Source organism: Lipotes vexillifer, unplaced genomic scaffold (genome assembly GCF_000442215.2).
Source record: "Lipotes vexillifer unplaced genomic scaffold, Lipotes_vexillifer_v1.1 scaffold163, whole genome shotgun sequence".
Classification (NCBI taxonomy): Eukaryota; Metazoa; Chordata; class Mammalia; order Artiodactyla; family Lipotidae; genus Lipotes; species Lipotes vexillifer.
The window spans coordinates 2887788-2901650 of NW_006788722.1; the positions used below are offsets into that span (position 1 = coordinate 2887788).

At 35.4% G+C, this 13863-nt stretch overlaps 1 protein-coding gene across 2 annotated transcripts in view; it reads right to left on the reverse strand.

Moving 5' to 3' along the window:
- RALYL (RALY RNA binding protein like) overlaps positions 1-13863 on the reverse strand; it is a 509227-nt gene that overhangs the window by 167145 nt on the left and 328219 nt on the right. For both annotated transcript variants that reach the window (XM_007461736.1, XM_007461737.1), the window contains exon 3: positions 3181-3213. In XM_007461736.1, the coding sequence (XP_007461798.1) occupies positions 3181-3213 (33 nt within the window). The remainder of the gene's footprint in view (positions 1-3180; positions 3214-13863) is intronic.

Sequence of the window (13863 nt, forward strand, 5' to 3'; positions counted from 1 at the left end):
CTTCCTGGTCCAGTCTTGGAAGGTTGTGCATTTCTAACAATTTGTCCATTTCTTCCAGTTTGTCTATTTTATTGGCATAAAGTTGCTTGTAGTAATCTCTCATGATCCTTTGTATCTCTGCAGTGTCAATTGTTACTTCTCCTTTTTCATTTCTAATTCTATTTATTTGAGTCTTCCCCATTTTTTTCTTGATAAGTCTGGTTAATGGTTTACCAATTTTGTTTATCTTCTCAAAGAACCAGCTTTTAGTTTTATTGATCTTTGCTATCGTTTCCTTCATTTCTTTTTCATTTTTTTCTGATCTGATTTTTTGATTTCTTTCCTTCTGCTTCCTTTGGTTTTTTTTTTTTTTTTGGTCTTCTTTCTATAATTGCTTTAGATGTAATGTTAGGTTGTTTATTTGAGATGTTTCTTAATGTCCCATTAAATTTTTAAATAACAATTGTTAGTGTTCATCATTAAAATATGAAGCAGAATATTGGTACTCATGTTTATTTCATTCACAATTTTCATTTTTCTCTCCCCATTATAAAAACTTCTTTTGGTTTCCCTATGCAACTCAAAGCATAGCTGTAGAAGTGGAGTTTTATTCTCTAAACTATTTCAGACATCTGTGATTGAGTTTTTAGAGCATTATTTATGAATATACCTTCCATAACTGTAATAATAGCTAACATTTATGAACAATTACTATGTGCCAAGAACAGTGCTAAGTCATTGATTTAAATTTTCTTTTTTTATCTCCATTTCACCGATTAGGGGCCTGAGATTTCAGAGTTTAGGAAACTGACTAAATTAATAAAACTAGCATGTAAGTGTCGGAGTCTACAAGGGTGAAAGCAACTTCTAGAAGTACAGATATATTAATAAGTGCTTTCAGACACTGTCGGGCAATGGACTGAAGTATACAATATTTAGTACTGATTTATTCATTAACGTAATTTTATTGAACATAGAATTAAAATTAATGTAATAAGATATGCAGGGCTCTAGAAAAACTCGACCTTAAATACCCACATGTCAACTGATACCATAGACAGTACATTATGCATATTTATTCCCTTTGGCAAGTGACTAAATTAAAGACACAAATTTTTTTTTTTTTTTAAAGATTTTTAATTTTAATTTTATTTTTATTTATTTATTTGTGTTGTGTTGGGTCTTCGTTTCTGTGCGAGGGCTTTCTCTAGTTGTGGCAAGTGGGGGCCACTCTTCATCGCGGTGCGTGGGCCTCTCACTATCGCGGCCTCTCCCGTTGCGGAGCACAGGCTCCAGACGCGCAGGCTCAGTAGTTGTGGCTCATGGGCCTAGCTGCTCCGTGGCATGTGGGATCTTCCCAGACCAGGGCTCGAACCCATGTCCCCTGCATCGGCAGGCGGACTCTCAACCACTGCGCCACCAGGGAAGCCCAAAGACACAAATTTGAATCATGGTTCTTAAGTAGATTACCTGTTGCGTAGTAGGCTCATATGTGTCCATTATGTTCATTATCACCCTTTCCTTTTTCTGAACAGAGTCAGGATAGAGATTCATACATAATTTTGGGCAGTCTTATTCAAAATCATTTTCTTACAGGAGAATGGAGACATTTAGCTATAAATTAAAGTATCCAGTCAGCAGAACTATTTGGGTTGCTTGTTTCCCCACTTTATTTTAAGACAAGTCTAAGGAAAGCAATATCTTCTTACTGCCATGCCAGTTTTCCCATTTTGAGTAGTATTTGCTGAGTGATAGAACTTTCTTTTGGAGAGAGTTTTTCTCAGTGCTCTAATACTGAGTTCTAAACTCCCGATAAGTTTAAAACAAAGACTACTGAGCATCTGCCCTTTTAAAACAGAGGTTTGCAATAAAAAATGGATCCCACCTCAAAGTAGTCGAGAGAACAGGAAATGCTGCAGAACAACTGCACTGAGGAATAAAGAGAAGCTATTCCAGCCTCCGGACTTGAGGGCAGGACACATATGCATTCAAAACAAAAGATAACTTCAGGCTTAAAAGTTTTTAAAAATAGGATCTGATGATCAATGGAAGAAATAAATATGTGCTAATGATTTTTTTTTTTGGACCAGATCAACTTGACCTTTCATTTTTCATGAAGTCCCCCAATAAATGCATTTACTGTTTTTCTCTCCCAGAACCGCTAACAATTATTTTGATTCCTGTGATTCAAATGGCATTCTGAAAAGCTTTTATGAGGAGTAGAAGGGCAGAGGGAATCATGTTGTTCAATGAGTGACAGAAATATTCACCGGCTGCAAGCAAATTAATAAAAGAAAACTGATGTCATCATTTAAAAATCTAACCCTATCCTATGTTTCTGGTCATGACTGCCTGTGTGTGTGTGTGTGTGGGGGGGTGTTTCCTTATCAAATACACCACGATTTCTTCTAAACTAGATGTCACATCTTCCAATGCTTTTTAGTACTTTATAACATCAACCATAATGAGGCAGAAGTCCCTTAATAAAACATTTTAATATGTTAGTCAAAGGATTATGTAATAGATCAGTAAAAACATCTTTGCTGAGTCTTAATTAGCTAAATGGCTAAAAATAGTACATGCATATTATTGTCAACAGTATATTATTATTAGAACATGTACTGCGACCCAGAACAATACTATCAGAGAGGGCAAGCATTAGTCTTACTTAATCTGCTTCAGAGTTTTTCAGCTTTGTGTTCAGAGAATCAGTCAGTGGGAGCAGCAGAGAAATAAAAGTGAAATGAGAGAAAAGGGAAAAAGAAAAAGATTTTGGATACAGATTTAGAGAAAAAGGGGGAAGAAATACTGAATAAAGTAGATTGAAAGGAAACAGTACAGAAATGAGTAGACAGACTAGGAATACAGAAGCTGTGGTTCAGAGGAATTTTTAAAACCAATCAGAGCACACTTTTACATGATGAGATAATCACTGTGTACCTTCATAGATTTACAAAGGATACAGGATTTCATATACATTCATTAGTTAAATTTCTGAGATCAGGAAACAGCCCAGAGAGCATTTTAGTTGTCTTTTAAATGTAGATAGTCCTATTGCTGAGGAAATGATGAATCAATGGTAGGTTATGACTTTGAATATGGGCTTAAAAGGTTTGAAAATACTGTCTCGGAAGACCTTGTTAATTTGAATTAAAAATCAATTAGAGAATTGAGATTTTAAAAATTTAGACATATACTCACCCAACAGACAGGAAAGGCTCCTTTGACTCAAGTCTATGAAAAAAGATATGAAAAATTTATTTTAATATAACAGTTTGCTGTACACTTAAAATTGCTCTTATATGAATCTGACAGAATTATTATACCTGTTTGGATGAAAATGCACAATTTGGAACTAGTAAAAAGCTACAAATAATATATTAAGATTTAATCTGGACTAATTCAAATTCTGGCTGGATTAATGCAGAGGCTAAATAAAATGAGAGAGACATGTAATGGAAATGTAGCATTTAATTAAGATAATAATATTGTTAGTCTAATTCTGATTTACACTCTCTACATTTACTTATTTTCTTTTTTACAGCAATTTGTAGAATTTTTAATACATCTATTTATAGTTGTAGTAGTGAAAAAATTTATAATATATTTGGTTAAATATTGACTGAATAATTTGTTTCCAGTAAATATTTTGTAATGAAGAGAGAAGCAGCATACCATTCATGGTCATTTATTGTCAGCAAAACAACTTAGGACAGGGGAAGCCAGGTGACAGATTAAGGTTCTTCTGCCTCCTCTGTGTCTCCAAAGAGCCAGGTATTTTTTGTACCTCCTAACATATTAAAGGAAAATTGTAATCTTGAAGCCTCTGGCTAGTTGTGACATCTTGAGCAAACCACTAAAAACCTTCTGGGTCTTACTTTCTCCACTATAAAATAGGCTAAGATTGCTTCCAGCTATTTTTCTGATTTCATAAATTAACTATATCTTTGCAAAAAGTAACTAAATCAGGAAATGATTCACTGCTAAACATTTCCTAATTAATAATTAAGGATACTAGTTGGTAGGTGTAAGTTTTTAAACTTATGATTATGGGTTAAATGTAGGCAAATGCTGAGGACATTTTAAACAAACCTTAGTGTTTAAAAATTTTAAGAAATGTTCATGTTTTAAACTATTTTATTAATATATAAATAGCTATAGGAAAATGGCAAGAAATTTAATTCTGCAAAAAATATTTACCGAGCACCAGCTGGTTATGCTTTGACATGGAAAACTGATGAGACTACCTTAGAATTAAGTCAAAAGACTTTACTTTTATATGAGTTTAAACAATAAAGACAATGACCCCTTTTTTTTGTCCTATTTCATACTGTGTATATAAAAAATGGCTTAGGATAACCTCATCAACCAGATGGCCCACAGCAGAAGTAAGAAAAACTACAACCCTGTAGCCCGTAGAACAAAAGACACATTCACAGAAAGATAAACAAAATGAAAAAGCAGAGGGCTATGTACCACATGAAGGAACAAGATAAAACCCCAGAAAAACAACTAAGTGAAGTGGAGATAGGCAACCGTACAGAAAAAGAATTCAGAATAATGATAGTGAAGATGATACAGGACCTCAGAAAAAGAATGGAGGCAAAGATTGAGAAGATGCAAGAAATGTTTAACAAAGATCTAGAAGAATTAAAAAACAAACAAACAGAGATTAACAACACAATGACTGAAATGAAAACTACACTAGAAGGAATCAACAGCAGAATAACTCAGGCAGAGGAATGAATAAGTGACCTGGAAGACAGAATGGTGGAATTCAATGCTGTGGAACAGAATAAAGAAAGAGAATGAAAAGAAATGAAGACAGCCTAAGAGACCTCTGGGACAACATTAAACACAACAACGTTTGCATTATAGGGGTCATAGAAGGAGAGGAGAGAGAAAAAGCACCCTAGAAAATATTTGAAGAGATTATAGTCGAAAACCTCCCTGACATGTGACAGGAAATAGCCACCCAAGTCCAGGAAGCCCAGAGAGTTCCATACAGAATAAACCCAAGGAGAAACATGCCGAGACACATAGTAATCAAATTGGCAAAACTAAATACAAAGAACAATTACTGAAAGCAGCAAGGGAAAAATGTAAAATAACATAAGGGGAACTCCCATAAGGTTAGCAGATGATTTCTCAGCAAAAACTCTACAAGCCAGAAGGGAGTGGCATGATATACTTAAAGTGATGAAAGGGGAGAACCTACAACCAAGATTACTCTACCTGGCAAGGATCTCATTCAGATTCAATGGAGAAATCAAAAGCTTTACAGACAAGCAAAAGCTAAAAGAATCCAGCACCACCAAACCAGCTCTACAACAAATGCTTAAGGAACTTCTCTAAGTGGGAAACACAAGAGAAGAAAAGGACCTACAAAAACAAACCCATAACAATTAAGAAAATGGTAATAGGAACATACATATCGATAATTACCTTAAATGTGAATGGATTAAATGCTTCAACCAAAAGACACAAGCTTGCTGAATGGATACAGAAACAAAACCCATATATATGTTGTATACAAGAGATCCACTTCAAACCTAGGGACATATTCAGACTGAAAGTGAGGGATGGAAAATGATATTCCAAGCAAATGGAAATCAAAGGAAAGCTGGAGTAGTAATACTCATATCACATAAAATAGACTTTAAAATAATGTTACAAGAGACAAGGAAGGACACTACATAATGATCAAGGCATCAATCCAAGAACATATAACAGTTATAAATATATATGCACCCAACATAAGAGCACCTCAATACATAAGGAAACTAATAACAACTATAAAAGAGGAAATAGACAGTAACACAACAATACTGGGGAATTTTAACAACTCACTTACTCCAATGGACAGATCAGCTGAACAGAAAATTAATAAGGAAACACAAGCTTTAAATGACACAATAGACTAGATAGATTTAATTGATACTTATAGGACATTCCATCCAAAAACAGCAGATTACACTTTCTTCTCAAGTGGGCATGGATCATTCTCCAGGATAGATCATATCTTGGGTGACAAGTCAAACCTCAGTAAATTTCAGAAAATTGAAATCATATCAAGCATCTTTTCTGACCACAACACTATGAGATTAGAAATCAATTACAGGGAATAAAAGTAAAAAACACAAGCCCATGGAGGCTAAACAATAGGTTACTAAATAACCAAGAGATCACTGAAGAAATCAAAGGGGAAATAAAAAAATACCTAGAGACAAATGACAATGAAAACACGATGATCCAAAACCTATGGGATGCAGCAAAAGCAGTTCTAAGAGGGAAGTTTATAGCAATAAAATCCTACCTCAAGAAACAAGAAAAACCTTAAATAAACAAACTAACCTTACACCTAAAGGAACTAGAGAAAGAAGAGCAAACAAAACCCAAAGTTAGCAGAAGGAAAGAAACCATAAAGATCAGAGCAGAAATAAATGAAATAGAAACAAAGAAAACAATAGCAAAGATCAATAAAACTGAAAGCTGGTTCTTTGAGAAGATAAACAAAATCAATAAACCATTAGCCAGACTCATCAAGAAAAAGATGGAGAGGACTCAAATCAATAAAGTTAGAAATGAGAAAGGAGAAATTACAACAGACACCACAGAAATACAAACATCCTAAGATACTACTACAAGAAACACTATGCCAATAAAATGGACAACCTGGAAGAAATGGACAAATTCTTAGAAATGTATAACCTGCCTAGACTGAACCAGGAAGAAATAGAAAATATGAGCAGACCAATCACAAATGATGAAATTGAAACTGTGATTAAAAATCTTCCAAAAAACAAAAGTTCAGGACCAGATGGTTTCACGGGTGAATTCTATCAAACATTTAGAGAAGAGCTAACACCCATCCTTCTCAAACTCTTCCAAAAAACTACAGAGGAAAGATCACTCCCAAACTCATTCCATGAGGCCACCATCACCCTGATACCAAAACCAAAGATACTAAAAAGGAGAAAAGTAGAGACCAATATCACTGATGAATATAGAATCAAAAATCCTCAACAAAATACTAGCAAACAGAATCCAACAGCACAATAAAATGACTATATGCCATGATCAAGTGGGATTTATCCCAGGGATGGAAGGGTTCTTCAATATACACAAATTAATCAATGTAATACACCATATTAACAAATTGAAGTATAAAAACCATATGATGACCTCAATAGATGCAGAGAAATCTTTTGACAAATTTCAAAATCCATTTATGATAAAAACTCACCAGAAAGTAGGCATAGAGGGAACCTACTTCAACATAGTAAAGGCCAAATATGACAAACCCACAGCAAACATCATTCTCAATGGTGAAAAACTGAAAGTATTTCCACTAGGATCACGAACAAGACAAGGATGTCCACTCTCACTACTATTATTCAACTTAGTTTTGGAAGTCCTAGCCCTGGCAATCAGAGAATAAAAATAAATAAAAAGAACCCAAATTGGAAAAGAAGAAGTAAAACTGTCACTGCTTGCAGATGACGTGCTATTATACATAGAGAACCCTAAAGATGCCACCAGAAAACTACTAGACTTAATCAATAAATTTGGTAAAGTTGCAGGATACAAAATTAATGCACAGAAATCTCTTGCATTCCTATACACTAATGATGAAAAATCTGAAAGAGAAATTAAGGAAATACTCCAATTTACCATTGCAACAAAAAGAATAAAATACCTAGGAATAAACTTACATAGGGAGACAAAAGACCTGTAAGGCAGAAAACTATAAAACACTGTTGACAGACATTAAAGATGATACCAACCAATGGAGAGATACACCATATTCTTGGATTGACAGAAACAATATTGTGAAAATGACTATACTACCCAATGCAATCTACAGATTCGGTGCAATCCCTATCAAATTACCAATGGCATTTTTCACACAACTACAACAAAAATCTTAAAAATGGTAGGGAGACACAAAAGACTTTGAATAGCCCAAACAGTCTTGAGTGAAAAAGACGGAATTGGAGGAATTGGACTCCCTGACTTCAGACTATACTACAAATCTACAGTAATAAAGACAATACGGTACTGACACAAAAACAGAAATATAGTTCAACAGAACGGGATGGAAAGCAGAGAGATAAACCCACACACCTATGGTCAACTAACCTATGACAAAGGAGGCACGGATATACCATGGAGAAAAGACATTCTCTTTAATAAGTGGTGCTGGTGAAAGTGGACAGTTACAGGTAAAAGAATGAAATTAGATCACTCCCTAACACCATACACAAAAGTAAACTCAAAATGGATTAAAGACCTAAATGTAAGGCCAGATACTATAAAATTCATAGAGGAAAACATGGACAGAATACTCTTTGACATAATTCACAGCAAGATCCTTTTTGACCACTTCCTAGAGAAATGGAAATAAAAACAAAAATAAACAAATGGGACCTAATGAAACTTAAGAGCTTTTGAAAATAAAGGAAACTACAAACAAGACAAAAAGACAACCCTCAAAATGGGAGAAAATATTTGCAAACGAATCAACAGGCAAAGGATTAATCTCCAAAATATATAAAGAGCTCATGCAGCTCAATATTAAAAAAAGCAAACAATCCAATCCAAAAATGGGCAGAAGACCTAAATAGACATATCTCAAAAGAAGACATACAGATGGCCAAGAAGCACATGAAAAGCTACTCAACATCACTAATTATTAGAGAAATGCAAAACAAAACTACAGTGAGGTATCACCTCATACCAATTAGAATGGTCATCATCAGAATATCTACAAACAACAAATGCTGGAGAGAGTATGGAGAAAGGGAACCCTCTTGCAGTGTTGGTGGGAATGTAAATTGATACAGCCACTATGGAGAACAGTATGGAGGTTGCTTAAAAAACTAAAAGTAGAATTACCATATGACCCAGCAATCCAACTTCTGGGCATTTACCCAGAGAAAACCATAATTCAAAAAGACACATACACCACAATACTCATTGCAGCACTATTTACAATAGCCAGGTCATGGAACCAACCTATATGCCCATTGACAGACAAATGGGTAAAGAAGATGTGATACATATATACCATGGAATATCATTCAGCCATAAAAAGGAATGAAACTGAGTTATTTGTAGTGAGGTGGATGGACCTAGAGTCTGTCATGCAGAGTGAAGTAAGTCAGAAAGATAAAAACAAATACTGTATGCTAACACATATATATGGAATCTAAAAAAAAAGAAAAAAGATGATCAGAAGAACCTGGGGCAAGATGGGAATAAAGACACAGACCTACTAGAGAATAGACTTGAGGATATGGGGAGGGGGAAGGATAAGCTGGGACAAAGTGACAGAGTGGCATGGACATATATAAACTACCAAACGTAAAATAGATAGCTAGTGGGAAGCAGCCACATAGCACAGGGAGATCATCTCAGTGCTTTATGACCACCTAGAAGGGTGGGATAGGGAGGGTGGGAGGGAGGGAGATGCAAGAGGGAGGAGATATGAGGATATATGTATATGTATAACTGATTCACTTTGTTGTAAAGCAGAAACTAACACACCACTGTAAAGCAATTATACACATTTACTTGTGTCAGGTGCTAGCCTCCAGTCACCTAGTTCTCCATTTCCCACGGCTTACACTGGCTCCCTTGCCTCTCACTTCTGCATGCTTCTTAGTGGCATTGAATAATATAGTAAACAAATTTTAAAACATTTAATGTATGACTCCCCTTTCATTCTGCACATCTTAATTAGCAATGTCTGGTCAATTTTTCCTTTATGTTCCTCTTACCTCTCTCTCTCTCTCTTCACTCAGTTCCCAGGCTAGTTCTTATCACCTATCCCAGCCTAACTGGTCTCTCCAAATGTAATTTCTTTGTTCAGAGTTGCTCCAACTTGATACACTGGACTCACTCTAAGCTTCCTTCCATGCTGCCACCCACCCTACTTGTTTAGAAACTGCATTTGTGCCGCTTTACTTACGGGCATCATAATCATCATGAATAGAGGCAAGACCCACTTGTCTTTTCCTGTGCAATTACTAGAATGCTGAGTTCAGAATGTGTTTGAAATAATATTTATTGATTGATTTTCCCTTTTGTTCTGAAGTAAGTAGTTGTTGGATTGGAACATATAGGTACTTATGTTGCCCCACTGACCCCAGTGATTTATACAGTTAGTCTTACTATGTACTTAGCTGTCTCCTTCGACTTTTACCACTTGACTCGCCATTTCAACCATCTCTTTCCAAATGCTCAATATAAGAGCTCAGAAGAGAATCCAAAGTTTTTAAAATGATGTTGGATAGAGTTCTGACTGATGTTCTATAAACCAGGGGTTTGCAAACTCCAGTCTATAGGCCAAATCCTGCTCACCACCTGATTTTACACAACCTGAAGCTAAGAGCATTTTTTACATTTTTTAATGTTTGGAAAATATCAAAAGAAGAATAATATTTTGTGAGTCATGAAAATTATATGCAATTCAAATTTCAGTGTCCATAAAGTTCATTGAGAAACAGTCATGCTCATTCATTTATATATTAAGACTGCTTTTGTGCTACAGTAGTAAGTTGAGTCATTGTAACAGGGACTGAATGTCCACAAACTTAAAATATTTACTATATGATCTTTATAGAAAAAAAGTATTCCATCACGTGAAATATGATTATATTGTGGGAAGGAATTGGAAACAATTTCTCAAAAGTGGCACTCTTTATTTTGCTACCTATCAAGATATTCTCCCAGACTTCAAAGTTCAGAATAATTTGAATTCCTTCTCTACACCACCAATTCAGTCTCTGACCCTACTGACAGATTAATTCCCCTAAATGCTGTTTTCATGTCACCACCTTTCTTGATGATTTCAATAACTACAGAATGATGCCCAAACTTTTCAGCTGTCATTTGAAAGCTCTTCACAAACGTGCCTCACACCAACTTTCCACGTTATTCTTTATCACTTCTATTACTAACTACTTTATTCCAGGAAATTTGTCTATATATAGCCCAAACAAATCTGGTTTAGTTTTGCTTTGGTGTCTTTAAATTTTGTTTTTATACTGGAATATTATTTTATTCATTCTTTTCCCTATCAAACTCTATTTATCTTTTGAGTTTATCTAACTTAAAAAGCCATTCCTGACACCTTCAGCTTATAGGGACAATCCTGTCTCTAAACTTCTATTACTTATTATCTCCATCACTATGCTATAGTCTCAAGACAATAGTCCTTGTTAAAAAGTTAACTTAATTGGTTAACTTAGAGTTAACCAATTAAGATTGGTAAGAATATTAAACTTGCTTCTCTGCTTGGATAAGAAGCTCTTGACAGTTCTTTGTTAAGCTTTCCAATGGGCCCAGGAGGGAGATGTCTGCTGATGCTCTATGGACTGAGCAGAAAGGCAAGGTTATTGTGCACTAGTCACTGTAAGTCATGAAGACAAGCATTTTCAGTGGTGACATGGAGCAGGAAATCTTGGTCCCCACAGAGAGGACCTTTATGGCCACAACTATGCCAAAGAAAGGTAGTTAACTCTAAGGGCTGAAACTGCTTGAATCTACAAAAAGCTCATTTTTGTAATTTTCATTCTGAAAAGTGAAAAAAATTTAAAAGAAGAAAACTACTAGGAGAAACATCCTTTTGGAGAAAATTGTTTATCAGTTTGATCCTTAGAAACAGGTGATTACATTGTGATATGCCCAGAGAGAACTTCTCTGAGTTTTTTTTTTTTATAAGGTAATTGTTCTGCGAAGAAAATGATTGATTTTGTCTTTCCTGGGATTTTCTTTTAACATGAAATAGGTAGTGAATTTAATAATTCCTCATTTAGGACCCACTAGAATTAAGAGTAGAATAAGGTAAACAAATCACAGCCTTTAGAAAAATAAAACACAGTAGAGAAATAAAATAAAATGAGAAATGAAGATCAATATTTGTGGCTAAAGGACTTACTATACTTTGTATTTAACAAGAACAAAAACTAAACCAAATTTATTAAGGTCCAGACATTACTCAAAATGCTTTACGAACATTGACTTATTTAAACATCATGATACCTCTGAGGTAGATCTCATTTTGCAGAGGAGGAAACTGATACCCAAAGATGCTAACTATCTTGCACAAGGTTACACAGCTGAAGAATGGTTGAAGTAGGATCTGAATTTAGGCAATCTGGCTCCAAAGTTCTTGTGGTCATGTCTTGCATGATGTGCTGCCTCACATCTGTTTATTTATTTTGTTTGTTTTATTTTGTTTGCATGTGCCTTATGGCATTTCCTCTCTTTATACATTCTGTGTTCTACTGAGAAATTGTATTTGATTTCAAATGTCTTCAAATGATGGATATTCACAAACTTAAGTCTGCAGCATCACACAATTTATTTATGCATGGCTATATCCACTCACCATACAACTCCAATTATAGGTGCCTTTAACTTAACATGCCTCAAATGAAATTACTCATCTTCTCTCATTCTGCTCCTCTTTACCCCTAACTGAATGGCATAATCAGCCATCCAGATAATCAAACTAGAAAGATTAGAATCTTTCTCATTAACTCCTTTCTAGCAACACTCACTTTCAGTAGATTCTCCTAGTTCTGTTGTTTCTATTGCCAAAAGTCCTCTTCATTCTCTCCTTCCATCCTTATTATTATCACAGTTCAAGTGGTCATCAACTTTTATGTGGGCTATTAGAATAATCTCCTCTGTGACCTTCCTTCTTCAGTATTTCTTTGGAATAGCCATATCTACTAGCAGAACTATCTTTCTACAATACAAATGTGATCATTTAATTCCCTTCATTACAAATATCTGAGTGCTTCTAGGAAATATTCCCTTATAAGGCACTATAGGTTGGTTAGGAGTGCTTCATAACTGTCCCCATAATAGGCCCCGGTAACACTCAATCATGATGTATTAAAAATTGCAAGCATATTTTCCAGGCTCCCCATTAAGACTGTATACTCCTTGAAGGTAAGAACTCACTGTATTTCAAATACTTAGAATCATGTCTACTTCATAAGAGGCTCTTGGTAATGATTTTGTCAGATGAACTTTCCCTGCCTTGCTCCCCCACCCCTACTTCCATTATTTGCCTACAGAATAAACCCTTTAATATAACTAAAAGTTCGTTCAAAATCTGGTTCTAGGGTACCTTACCAGTCTTTTGTCTGCTACCACTTCAGCCTACAGATTCTATGCTCCAACCAAGCTGAGCCAACTGCTCACTGTCAAGTGACATCCTGCTTCCTCACATCCCTGTGCCTTGGCATATACTGGGTTTTGGCAGAAATGACTTCAAGTACCTTGATTTTGAAAAACTAGTGTTTTTTTATGAATCCAAAGTGACATAACTATGATCCCCTACTATATTTATAGGATTTTGTAGTTAAAATTATGGAGTAGCAACACTACCATCTGATTTACTCTCTTTAGCAATTATAACCCACCTGTGACCTACATTTAAGATGGATGTACCAAAGGGCTGAGAATACAGCTTCCAGAATCAGACTGCCAGATTCTGGTCCTGACACTACCACCTTCTGGCTGCACAGCCTTGGAAAAGTAAGGCACTTTTCCTTGTGCTTCAATGATCTCATCTACAAAATGGAGGTAATAATAGACCTAACTCTTAGAGGTGTGGAGAGAATTAGATAAATATCTAAATACATCAGATACAGGGAGTCCAGGTTGGGGAATAAGTTGTTTAGCAGTTATATATTAATGAGTCATGTTGGGATATGTTGCAGAAGATATGCCAGAGGCAGAGGTGGAAATGTAGGCCTGGAACTCAGGGAGGACATGTGGGGAAATACAGGTTTAGGAGTCATGTCATCAACCCATAGTTAGTATGTGACATCATAGGAGAGAATGAGGGCCCCAGAAAGAGTG